At 41.1% G+C, this 13,772-nt stretch overlaps 1 protein-coding gene across 2 annotated transcripts; it reads right to left on the bottom strand.

Annotated features, from left to right (window-relative positions):
• Positions 1–2,742: 2,742 nt before the first annotated feature.
• On the bottom strand, positions 2,743–13,772 carry LOC137290949 (tyrosine-protein kinase STK-like). 2 transcript variants are annotated; one of them, XM_067822170.1, is made up of 14 exons: positions 13,283–13,772; positions 12,116–12,212; positions 11,532–11,636; positions 10,570–10,661; positions 9,844–9,999; positions 8,715–8,781; positions 8,488–8,511; positions 7,982–8,073; positions 7,634–7,792; positions 5,605–5,751; positions 4,782–5,041; positions 4,338–4,491; positions 3,775–3,906; positions 2,743–3,221 (listed from the first exon to the last, which is right to left on the bottom strand). In XM_067822170.1, exons 1-14 carry the CDS (start codon positions 13,320–13,322, stop codon positions 3,007–3,009), a joined length of 1,740 nt encoding a protein of 579 aa, XP_067678271.1. In that variant the 5' UTR covers positions 13,323–13,772; the 3' UTR covers positions 2,743–3,006. The 2 variants fall into 2 exon arrangements, with proteins under 2 accessions (XP_067678271.1, XP_067678272.1); XM_067822171.1 differs by lacking the exon at positions 8,488–8,511 and having other exon boundaries at positions 13,283–13,424.

Below are 13,772 nucleotides of genomic sequence, written 5' to 3'. Positions count from 1 at the left end.
AATTCGCCATCAGGACAATTCCTCAGTAGGACAATTCGCCATCAGGACAATTCCTCAGTAGGACATTTCGCCATCAGGACAATTCCTCCGTAGGACAATTCCTCAGTAGGACAATTCCCCACCTGACATTTCCCCTTTTTGACATTTCCCCACTCCTGTTTTGTAACCAGTAGGTCTTATAAAGCTGTAGTACAATAGATGAGATGGGAGTACTGATGCATAACCTTCTCCACGATTACATTTCTCCAAGGTGATTGAGATTTATGATAATGTATAAATATTCTGGTAAAATACTGTCAGGTCACAAATTCTGAAATGGTATTTATTTCAAATAAACGTGGAGGCCTGAAGATCTGTTTCGAGGGGTATATGTATACTATAGGCGACCACTGAAAACACTCTTTTCACATGGGAGTGTTCCAGCAGGATGGCCTTTGACTATAAAGCGTCTGTACCCCTGACATAGCCTACAATGAAATCCGCTCAGCAACTATATTAATACAATGCATACACAAACTCAAGTTGTGTTTCTTCATTATTTGTAACGGGTGTGGGAAATTATCGTGCTGGTTACAAAACAGGTGCGGGGAAATGTCATGTTGGGAATTGTCCTGATGGGGAAATGTCCTATTCTCAAATCGTTAACCCAGAAATCCATACGCAAAGAATAGATGGCAAGCAAATCAACAAAGAAAACTACATGTCATTCAGGTGAATATCGATGTCTGGACTTCCATATGCAAATAGCGACATTCACATAATTAATGTAGTATAAATGACTGATAGACGATACCGTAACACGCTGGATTAGCACATGCTGTCCTTGAAGCTTTAAGATTAATAGTAACTCCCAGTATAACTTAACACTTGGCTCTGTTGAATTCTACCAAAAACACTCTTCCGCAATGTGGCAGATATTTGATATTGCATTTTTACAATTATGTACATTTTGGTTTTAAGTCATTTAACAATTTTATGAATGTTTGTATGTAAATAGTTTATTGCAGTAGCAGAGATATCACTTCACATTAGGATAGTTATGCATAATTGTATAACGATCACTTTGCATTACAGGTATAACATTTCTTGTTTATAGTAATTAATACTTAACTATCAACGGGTCTTGTCATTTTGAAACTGACTATACTCAGTATTGTCAGTCAGAAACATATCTATTAATAGCCATGAGGTCAGTGTTATTCTAGTTTCATTAAGGGTGGTTAGGTAGGGTCATTACATTATTATGTGCCCTTAATTGATCCAATCTGATTGGATCATTCAAACTCTTGTCCTCAAGTCTTCACTCCACTCTCATTGCCTGCACTGACAAGACATTTATACCGTGCTGGAGAATACCATCTTGTAACATCACCAAAGGTCAGTTTAATCTTTATATCAATTAATCAGTGTGTATACCTTTAAATGTTATATTGTTGATGCTTATGTGTTAATATAAACTACAACATGTGTGTATGTGTACAAGTTAGTTTCGACTTGTTAGGTTCATAGGGCTTACTAATAATTCAATAATGTTTTAGTGTATAATATTTAATAGAAATTCAAATATGTTATCTATTTCATTGAAGGGTTTTCAGTCGTCCATGAGTAAGGGTTGCACTTTTGGATGGTTGACTGATTGATTTTACATACGAGAGAAAGTGTAGTGTGTGTGTGTGTGAATGCAAGTATGAATGTGATGGAGGTTTGAACTAGTTATGTTATATCCTAGGCGATGAAATGGTAGAGTATATATGTATAGTTTACGTTATCCTAACTTTAACGTTGATTATTGTTCATACAGATTATACGTGCATTGACTGGCTTGGCGGTTTGGCAGGGCTGCACTGTGTACCCTAGTACCATATACCGGGTAGGAATTGCATGTAGCATGATTGTATATATTTATGTTGTATTGTGTACTGTATATATTTCATCTGGGCATGTTTACTGTATTTATATGCCTCACTAACTTTATATTCATGGCAATTACGCAAGGAGTGATCGCCCCTTGTAGTTTATATGTAATAATAGTATTACATCTAAATGTTGTGATAGCGGATTTTACATCTCCTGTATATATTATGACTTATGTATTTACTGAATCATGTATTGTTTCAGGGTGACGTAATTAGAGGGAATAAATATTCTCACACCCGCAACCAGTGTCCTGGATTCATTAACACACATCCAATCACAATCCCGGTTACACAAATATTAACAGTGTCACGTAACACTGCATGTATCTCGGCCGTTTCAACTATTCCTTTCGTCATACAGCTAAAGGGTAATTTGGTGTTTTTAAAGCATGAAAGATTGCGGATGGACGACAGAGCCCCTGAAGCTAAGTTATTTTGACACAACACGTGCAGTTTTTACTGGTATGCCGTGTGTTAAGATTGCTTGTAATTAGACAGGGAAGATTTGAATCATTGTTTGTTATTGCACGAGGTGTTGTCAGTTCAAACGAGCTGTGATTGACAAATAGCTGTCAGGATGCTAGGAGCCACAAAGTGACACAGATGATGTGCCACTGTGGACATTAGAACGATGATCAACATGGGTGGGATCACAACAAAGTACTCATGAAGAGAGTCTGGTATTTCAGCTTTTGCCTGACATTGTCAGATTGTTATTAACCACATCTAGAATGATATGATACCTCCGTGGCCGGGTGAGTAAAATCACCGACGTACGTACCTTGCTCTAGAAGTAAGGTTTCGAATGCCAGGTAATAACTAGAACTTTACAGGAAATGTGTAATCCCAAACAACAATTACATCTACATAGCCTGCCACAAACGTGATGACAATGCTAATTACACACAGTTCAACTGCCACAAACGTGATGACAATGCTAATTACACACAGTTCCCCTTCCACAAACGTGATGACAATGGTTGAACTCGAGTTTCCGAAGACGTCACTGTCCCCCGGAAATGTTACCACAGCAAATAACTTCATAACTTCTGTACATGAAGCAGTGTTTCGTTTCTATATACATTTCACATCAGATATCATCATAAGGGGTTTCTGTCTGAACTTTGAAGTCCTGAAATACACTGTGAAGATGCGAAAAGGAGGGTCTGCTAGCTGGATTCTCCTCCCAGCATTGTTGCATGATCTCATAGTAGGGATCGATCTGTTGAGGAAGCCAATGTTCTTCTGGCTTTGGTAAGCGATACCCATTGACTGTTTGTTCCAAGACTTCTGATGGCCTCATACCTGCATCAGAGAACCAGGTCTGTGATATTTTCTTAAATACAACGTGGACTTCGAAGGTACTTGGACAAGTACACTGAAGACAAAAGGAACGAGAACCATTGCTTTCGCAAGCAATATGCCATAGTTCTTTTATCGGGATTTGAGAAAAAGACTTTCCTCTAAAGTTGTGGTTCTTATATGTACAAATATATTTGTATGCGTGAACGTTGTGGGTTAAATCCAAATGTGAGAATACTACCCAGTTAGTGACCAGCCCATGAAGACTTGGGTTCGAAGTGATCTTCAACAACCCAGGCGCATCGGAGGACTAAATTAACAACATCGGGAGGTCAAGCTCGTTGACTTGATTGACACATGTCATCGTATCCCATTTTCATAGCTCGATGTTCATGCAGTTGATCATTGGATTGTCTAGTTCAGACGCGATTATTTACTGGACTATTGCTGGGTGCGTCGTTAAACAACAATCAAACAGCGCCTGACGGGCGTAATCTCTAAATACCCAAGTCTGAACCTTTGATTCCGTGTAACTAGAACACCAGAATGGCATTACCTGCATAGGGATCCTTCCCTGAAGTTGCTACCTCAAACATCAACACACCAAAGGACCAAACGTCCGACTTGATGCTGAATTTCCTGTATACAAGTCCCTCGGGAGCTGTCCATTTGATAGGTACACGGCTGCCTACATGAACACGGATCAGTGTGATAACGTTTGGTGGAAGTCACAACTTGTAATGTAAAAACTAAAAACTACATGTAAATTCAACGTTACCAAACCTTATTTCTGATGTAATGTAGAATTGCTATGTGTGACAATATATATATATATATATATATATATTGTCACGTGTTTGTGTGTGTGTCTGTGTCTGTGTGTCTGTGTGTCTGTGTGTGTCTATGTGTGTCTATGTGTGCTTGTGTGTAACACAAGCACACAGTCCTTCGGGGGACACATGCCTTTGTGAATTGTATAACAATGGCATAGATGCATAGCATAGATGCATAGCATAGATCGATGCTCCGGACTGCCGTCATATATCCTGCTGCGACAAACAAACAAACAAACAAACAGACAAACAAACAGAGCAAATAATATGTTGTCAGTATTGTTACCTTTTGAAAGATAATCAGCGCCATCGTCAACGATTCTGGCTAGTCCGAAATCGGCGACCTTGACATCGTAATGTTCCCCAACCAGGATGTTGCCAGCACGAAGGTCACGGTGGATGAAGTTATGCGATTCTAGGAACGCCATTCCCTCTGCAATCTGTATTGAAAGCGATCTATTGTATTGAAAACAATATGTTTGTAAGTTCATGGCAACAACTTAGATTTACATATGTGATAGCTCTCAAGCAAAGAGTCTTCAGTAAAAATGTCACATTTAGCTCAATTGTTTTTTGTTTTGTTTTGTTTTTTAATACGTAAGACAGCGTCATATTATGCCAATTTCCCAACGAAAATCAAAAGTATTTTAGCTGAATCAAATTTTGTTAAATATATGCTATTACGCGTTGTTCTCGATGTATTACTTGGTGTGTTCTATGTGTACCTCACCTGTCTACACATGTGTATCATCATAGAATGTTCCAGCTTAGGACGGTCTGTTTTCCTAAGGAAGTCCAGCAGAGACCCGTTAGACATGTACTCAGTGACTAGCAGCACAGGCTCACCATCAGTACATACTGCTAGAAGCTGGACCAGGCGGACGTGACGTAATTGGTTCATGATTCTCGCCTCGGTCATGAATTCGTCCACAGTCATCCTGCCGTGCTTTAACTTCTTAACCGCAATGTCACGCTTTCCGTTCAGCGTCCCTGGAATGATTTCTTTTCTCAGGGTCCCTATCCACGAAGCGTTCGTAGCGTTACGACCTATAGTAGCCCTATTCTTTATCATTGGTTTACGAATGGCATATAGCTTCGAACGGTTTGTGGATAGGGTCGTCCGACTAGTGTCTATCATGCCCATCGCCATACTCTTCAGCAACAAGAATGTCATCATTATTGACACATACTGACCCAGGTGCTGATACTGACATTATGAGACATAGTTTTTCAAAAATCGTCAGCATCGAAAGCAATTATGCTCAATGTCAGTTGTAATCCCTTTCCTGTTGAGACTGTTGGAATATTGTTCAGATTATACTGATTTCATCGTCATGGTCAAAACCGCTCAGCAAATTATGTATACACTTCATTATTGACTCATCAACTTCTAAAATTATGATCAGACCATTTTCTGTTTGTTTAATTCCTAGTCATCGTCAAACATGGCTGTGTATATTCTTTAGCGCGAAGGTATATGCCATGAGCTCAATATTGATACAGAAAGCCGTCGGAATCCACCCATTAGAATGGTCCTCCCCCTTTCCATGTACCTTTCCAGACCTCGCCGAAGTAGCCAGATCCCAGTTTGACCGTCATGTCTATGTGACCTCTGTCCACCTCTATGTTTCGAAGATGAACAACTGGAGCCATTCTTGGACAAGGCTCAGTAAGGCGACACGCCAGCCCATCTTCCCTCCCTGGGAATGAGTCAGAGCAAGATCATACAGAATCATACCTAATATTATCTCTTGCTGTAATGTTAAAAAGTTAGTATTTCGATGCCGATGTAACAATTCCAAATGTTTAGGTGCAAATGTAAATAATCATTAAATATTTACACTAAATCTCTTTTACGTTGCAATGGGCATATTGAGTCAAAAAAGAAACATCATGTAATTTTTGACAAATAATGAATACTTTTTTCTGTGGTGATACATTTATGTATCCGAAATGGGACCCCTAGCTTTCGACTTTCGAAAAACGTTAGTAAAACCCACTCAAACCCATCCATTCCTCGTGTCAATGGCGTTAGTGCCAAATCAGGTTTTGTACGTGCAGTCGTTCACGTGATCTTCGCATCGAAGTTTTCTTCCTTTGCACGTGTTTGCATTGGCCTCAAGAACTGAAAAAGAAACAGTTCTAAACCACAGTTCTAACGGCACCACTCTAAATGCCACGAGTGTCAAATGTGCAACGTGAACGTGCAGTTGGCATGCTGAAGATCCGTTATTGACGTCGCAAGAGCAATGGGATGCAGCCGTCGTACTGTGTACGACTTGCGAGGTCGTCTACAACAAACTGGCACCACTTCTGATCGCCCAAGGTCCGGTCGTCCACATCTGACGTCACGAGCAAAAGACCGTCAAGTCGTCCTGCGTCACCTAAGTGACAGATTTCTGCCGGCTACACGAACCAGGGCTGACATATTTAGAGGACCATTCGAAATCGGTTCCGGGCTGCCAATCTCCATTCTCGACGTCCATATCCTAGACCAACATTGACGCCGTTTCTTCAACGTCAACCTTTGCTGTGGGCCCAACGTCACCTCCGATGGACCCAGAGAGACTGGAATCGAGTCGTCTTTAGCGATTAATCCAGGTTTACCCTCAGATTCGCGGACGACAGGCATAGAAGGAAGTCGACAGATTCGGGGGCGGAAGTTGCATGGTGTGGGGTGCTTTGTCTGGGAGCAACAGTTCCCGACTTCTGGTCATCCGTGGAAATCGCACAGCTGCTGCTTGCCGCGACCAGGTGCTCACCCCTGAACTCGTTCCTTTCATGGCGGCTCATGGCACAGATCTACAGTTCCAGCAGTGGATAATGCTCGGCCACATACCGCGAAGTTGACATGAAATTTCCTTCAAAACGCTGGAATCAACGTCATGGACTGGCCATCGAGGTCCCACGACCATAGCCCAATAGAACACGCGTGGGATGCACTTGGGAGAAGGCGCCGTGGTCTTAGGAAGCAGCCTCAGAATTTGCAGGAACTTGCCGCTGCCTTGCAAGAGCAATGGCGCAGAATCCCCAACCACGTGTTCACAAGCATCACACAGTTGATGAGGAGACGGTGTTTAGCAGTGGTGAATGCGTGGGGCTGCCATACACAATACTGAACTGAAAAAAATTCGAATATTTATCCTTGTGACTTGACATTCTGTTCACCCGTGTTTTGAAACGGCGGTGTAGCCTAATGGAACTGATTGTGGCAGTCTCAGTGTATCGAGTACATCACACAGATCTCAGCAATGAAATAATTACAATTTAACTATCTTACCATCTCTTGTTCTTTTATAGTGCCCTGAAGTAAGAATGTGAAGTTTCTTTTTTTGACTCAGTATACAAACTTTAAGGAATGAGGAATGTAGGTAAGTTTTATGTTACAATTCTGATGTTCAGTTACACACGGCTGTGTCGAGGTAAAAGTGGGTCCCTGCGTACATCTTATTCAGTCATCATTTTGCCGCTGTATCGAACATTGAATATCTCAAAGATCGGACGTAAGTCCCTTCAACTTCGACACGGTGTTTGACTGTATGTATTTACAGTGAGTGTATATCAAACGGAATGTGCATCTACCTCGATAATGCGCTACAAGTGCGTGGATGCTGGAAAACATCCTTTGGATTCCAATGAACACCTGGCCGTTCGCCGCAGTCTGTATTTTATAGTGTTTGACACAGGGGGATTCGGCATTTCCGTGTTGCAGTCTCACAGACAGGGCATATGAGTTTGGTCCTGGAACAATTTATGAATTTGGTCATTAATAATACAAACAAAGCACGAAGGATTATCGTAAAATGGGGACTGTTGGCGTAGAGAAGAACTTACCAATATGAGAGATCGCCAGAATGACTATCGAGTGTTTATGATTAACATACGGGTGTATTATATGAGAACGTTCGACCCTCAACTGGTCAGACTCACCAGCGGATGGCCTAATGAGGAAAGTACCAAGTACCACTTCTCTCTTCAACAATAGTGCCTCTGCATCATGGCGCCCAATGTCAAACCACCAACTGGGAAGCATAACAAGTTACGTTTAAACCGTTCTATCATATATGTGCAATACATGAACACACACACACACACACACACACACACACACACACACACACACACACACAACACAGGGACTGGACTAGACTGGACTGACGTCAACGTTAGTTTAATTTTAGAACATGCAAATGATCGGATCTCACTTAACCTAGAGCACACTCGCCCACGCACAAGTACACACACGTAAATCTACCTATCTACCTATCTACCTATCCGAAAACAGGCACACACAGAGAGATACACGCACGCACACACACACGCATACATTGTATGGCCAACTCCATAATGTGCAGTGAATTCTACTTTTGAAGTATATTTCTCATAATTTGGTATCTGTGGACAAATTGTTGAGAATGAAATTATCAATGCTTTACCTTTCGCCATTGACTGACCGATCTCTGAGGAGAGAGCATTTCAAGAGTGTTACGTTTCAGGATGTACATATACATGTTTTGCATACAGCAGGATATTTTCATTTCAGTATAGGGCACTTTAAATTCGTCACCTCGTGTGATACATATACTATATGGTAACTGGTCGGTTTGACTTCTAGTAGAGATCCTTTATATATGTCACAATGGGTTTTGTCGTTTTAACCGACCTTTGTTGGACTTTAGCAATCGATGGACATGGCGTCGTGAGGCGGCACACCAACCCGTCATCGTTGACTGGGAACACAATCGGTAAAGTAAATATTTACAAGCTATGTGAACATAGATTAGTAGTCTGTCTCTATACGTGTGTTTGTAAGACCTGTTATTTAATCATCTGTCGTTCTCAAACCAAAACGGACTCTACATCAATTGAATTCGAAGTCCCAAAATGCTACAACACTTTCGAGTGAAGTATTCGTAAAATGACTCATCTGCCGTCAGTATCGTGTTCTTAGCCGAGGTTACTCAGACTACCCGGGTAGATGGTTGACTTTGCGTGTTGGCGATTAGATATCTGAATCCGAGAGTGTGGGTTCGAATCCCGGTTGGGAGTGAGTGAGTTTAGTTTTACGCCGCACTCAGCAATATTACAGCTATATGGCGGCGGTCTGTAAATAATCGAGTCTGGACCAGACAATCCAGTGATCAACAACATGAGCATCGATCTGCGCAATTGGGAACCGATGACATGTGTCAACCAAGTCAGCGAGTCTGACCACCCGATCCCGTTAGTCGCCTCTTACGACAAGCTGAGTCGCCTTTTATGGCAAGCATGGGTTGCTGAAGGCCTATTCTACCCCGGGACCTTCACGGGTCGAATCCAGGTTGGGACTCAGCCAAAGAAAAATACTTGGATCTGTACTTTGCGGAGAATGAATAATCCTAAATATCATTACTACATGTTTTTCGCTCCGTTGCACACATGAATACCTTTGCAATTGATATATCCTGTATCTGTGTCATTCAAAGTCACACCTTATACCCTCCCCATCAAAGGTTTAGACTGACTAGTGTACATATAGCCACTTACTTCATGCAACTGTTCTAAACAGAATTTTGCAAAATATCCCATACTGTTAAAAGATACTGTTTACACACATTAACTATTGTAAAACAAATTCGTAACGCTGAAGAAGTTATTGGCATGAGTCTAGTAAAAGATAAAAAATATTGAAAATTGGCATATTAAGAAAACAAAACAAAACTTAGCAAAACTTTACACCAAAACGCAGCTGTTCACAAATGTGTTTTAAGCATGTCTCAGAAACTGCATAAGGAATTTGAAGATGGAATTACCTTGATAATATGCTATGAGCACGTTGACTGTAGGAAATGTCTTTCTGAGACCAATGTACATCTGCCCATCTTCTGACCTGCGCAGTTTATAGTGTTTGACACATGGCGTTCCATTCCCTTCATGCCACCTCACACTTAATGTGTAGGAATTTTTTTCTTAAAAATGAAACATATCATGGGATTACTCACGGACATTTGTCTATCATAGGACAGAGATGTTTTAGAGATATAGTGTGCAACACCAATGAGTGGAAGCTTTAAACGGTGATCGTTACATGAGAGTGTACATGAGTATATCGCCAACTTCCCATTATACAATAATACCAGGATTAATAGGTTGACCATGTGCTAATTGTTAGATTTTAGATGAGGATACGCTTATTTCTGTCCAACTGGACAGCACCAGGTGGGTCAGTCTTCACCTATAGTGAACCTGAAGGATTCAATAGCAGAATGAATTAGTGGATAATCTCAGACCCGTATCTAATCCAGTAAATAATATTCAGCGATTAAGTGACAAAAATGACCAAACGATTGCCGTAATGATTACATCCTGCCTACAGGTCAAGTGACAACATGATTATAGGGCGCAGATATAAAGCACTATGAAGTAAAAATTATTTCCTGCGAAGGTGAGCATCTACATTCAATACTTTTTTCAGTTTTGAAGAGCCAGAGAGCAAAGCAAAATGAACGTCAAATGACGTATTATGGCAGTGTTCCAACCTGACGTTGGTCTGACCAGGAAGGCGCCATCAGTCAAACCATTCTTCAACAGCTTCTGTTCCCCTTCCTCGCGAGTACAGGCAAACCACCAGCTGCAACACATATGTCTGTATTCACGAATGTGTACAACCAGCTGCAACAGATATTCCCGTATTCATAAATGTCTACTACCAGCCGCAACGCATTCGCACACCAGTATTCATAAACATGTACCACCAGCGGCAGTGCATACACACCTGGATTCATATTTGTCTTGAACCACAAGTTGCATAACACACACACACACACACACACACACACACACACACACACACACACACACACAAACGCACGCGCACACCAGTATCCATAATTGTCGAGGTATTCATAAACATGTACCACCAGCTGCAAACACACTCACAAACACCCACGCTCACACCAGTATTGACAAAAATACTGACCCCACCAGCTGCAAAACACACACACCACACATAAACACACACGCGCACACCTGTATCCATCAACATGTACCACCAGCTGAAAAAAACCACACACACACACACACACACACACACACACACACAGAGACAGACACACACACACACCAGTATTCATAAATGTGAACCACCAGTTGCGACGCATACACACACCTGGATTCACGATTCACACACACACACACACACACACACACACACACACACACACATACACTTGTACAAGCTAGTTTTCGGGAAAAACATACGAAATACATAGGAAATTTAGTATCTTTCTGAATATTCTCTGCACGTGTAATATTTTCTAAAATAGTGAACACATAGGTTACATAAGAAATAGATTGTTGCGTGTTATGTATATGTCCCTTTATTCCTAATATATAATTAACTTCTAATGCCGTAAACCACGCATTTACTGCGAAAACTGAAATTAACAATTTGCACATTTATATTAACGTTAGTAAGTTTAAATGATTATGAAACACGTACACTTGAGCCTCTGGGGAGTTGTTTTCAACCTTCACATAGTTGGTCGGGATGTACCCGACTTCATCATTTGTCAGATTGACACACAACACCCAGTCAGACGTCTCGCTGTGCATGGATAAAAGAAAAATAAATTAGCATTGGCGTGTTTTGTGATGACTTGAACAATTGCCAGATGTGTTCATAGGCGTATTGCTTGCTGTCAACGCATAAAGTGGTATGGAGGAAATTGTTCCAGTAGTGTCTACCTATTTCGCCAACACCAGCTCTCGTCACTGATTTCATGTGATCCAGTCATACCAACTGCACTCTTAGTTTGCATTTTACACCCAGTGGAACATGTTTCTGTGGAAAATCGATACTTACTTCAACGTGCCTGGTTCTGAAGTTGCAAACAGAATAGATACAAACATGTACGACAAGAGTTAAAGTTTATTGCGCAATATTCTGTAATTTTCACTACACGGTGTTTGCTGGATGTACGTACATCACAGTTTATGCACTATCCCGTTATACAAAGACTAGTTACACATTGCTCTGGTACCGCCCTTGGCACTTATATCTGATGCAGATGTGTAAAAACGTACTCAGCGTCTACCTTCCTGAGCCTGTCTCCCTTCTTAAATGATATGTCATCTACGCAACTCCCTTCAAAGTCGTACAAGGCCAGGTATATAACTGGAGCTAGAATCAACAATAGATGAATGGAGAACACATGTATGCAGGAGTCAAGGATTAAATAAGCTGTTGTTGCTGATCCAATGATATTATGATATTGTTATTTGCCTTTTTCGCCATTACATGGGCGGTGGAGTTGCCAAATAATAGTTAAATCGTCCGCTCGTCCCGTTGAAGACCGCAGTTCGATTCCCCACATGAGTACAAGGTGTGATGTCCATTTCGCAGATATTCATGGAGACGAGCTGCTTATGTATCTTTTGTATCTTTCAATTTATTCAAACAAAAATCATCTACATATCAAATACTCGGATGAAAGACCCAGCACAGATATTAGTGTATGGCCGGAAGTCCTCTGGACTGTAAATAACCTTGTTATTCGATTTCTTATTAGATTTCTTATGTTTCTATATTTCAATAGATTCCGGGTTATTCATACTCACGTCGTTGTAATCTATGTACTTAACAAAAGTCCACAGACATATTTTAAACAGAGACAGCCACGACTGACCCATCGACGAGATCCCCTACTGACAACTGTACGTCAGAAACGAACGTTAGCTATAAATAACGGAAACTCAAGCTCTAAGATCCGGGTTAGAATTGATCTTCAGTAAACCATTCTTGTTGTATGAGGCGACTAATAGGATCGGTTGGTCAGGATCGCTGACTTGGTTGACACATGTCATCGGTTACCAATTACGTAGATCGATGCTCATGATGTTGAACACTGGATTGTCTGGGCCAGAGAAGATTATTTACAGGCCGCCGCCATATAGCAGTGCGGCATGAAAGTGTTATATATTTACACTGTATACTGTATCATCATTAGATTCAACGTGAATCGGGGTTCCCTTCTTTTCAGATAATACAATGACACTTGGGTTCATTCGTGCATCCATAAAATTCAATTAAATTCACGTCTTATTCACTCTAGTACGATTAGATATTACTGAAATTGATCAACAAACAATACCCTGTACAGGGTAGTTTAAACATTTCGTTCCTGACAATTTACGTCAACCGCTACAAAAGTTATAAGATCGTATAAGAGTTTTTAAAACTTATTTACTTACCGGTTGAACGTTGGGACTGTGAACATCCCGTCAACGGCATATTTGGCAATTGATCAAATAAGGTGAACTTACGGTGACCACATACGCTTCCGACAGTTCACACAACCGACTCAGACCAGCTCATGTCGTTCCTACATTACGTCATATAAGTGTGAAGGGACGTTACAACATAAACACATATACAGACTTGATCCCTGAAACACGTCACTATGTCGTGGTCGGGTTGAACATTGAAACGCGTCACAATGTCGTTGTCAGTTTGAACACTGATACACGTCCCTATGTCGTTGTCAGGTTGAACATTGAAATGCGTCCCTGTATCATCGTCAGTTTACCAGCTCTCTGCCTTCGCAAAAGGAACTAACTTCTAACTGTGACTGTTTCCCGACACAGATATTGCATTCATACATTCATACGTGAACGTCTGTGTCGGTGTTTTGTAGAGCTGAGACATGAGCCCACGCTCTGCATGACTATTCCTTGAACTGCT

The sequence above is a fragment of the Haliotis asinina genome, chromosome 7 (genome assembly GCF_037392515.1).
Source record: "Haliotis asinina isolate JCU_RB_2024 chromosome 7, JCU_Hal_asi_v2, whole genome shotgun sequence".
In the NCBI taxonomy this organism is placed as follows: Eukaryota; Metazoa; Mollusca; class Gastropoda; order Lepetellida; family Haliotidae; genus Haliotis; species Haliotis asinina.
This window is presented reverse-complemented; position numbering and strand designations above follow the sequence as displayed.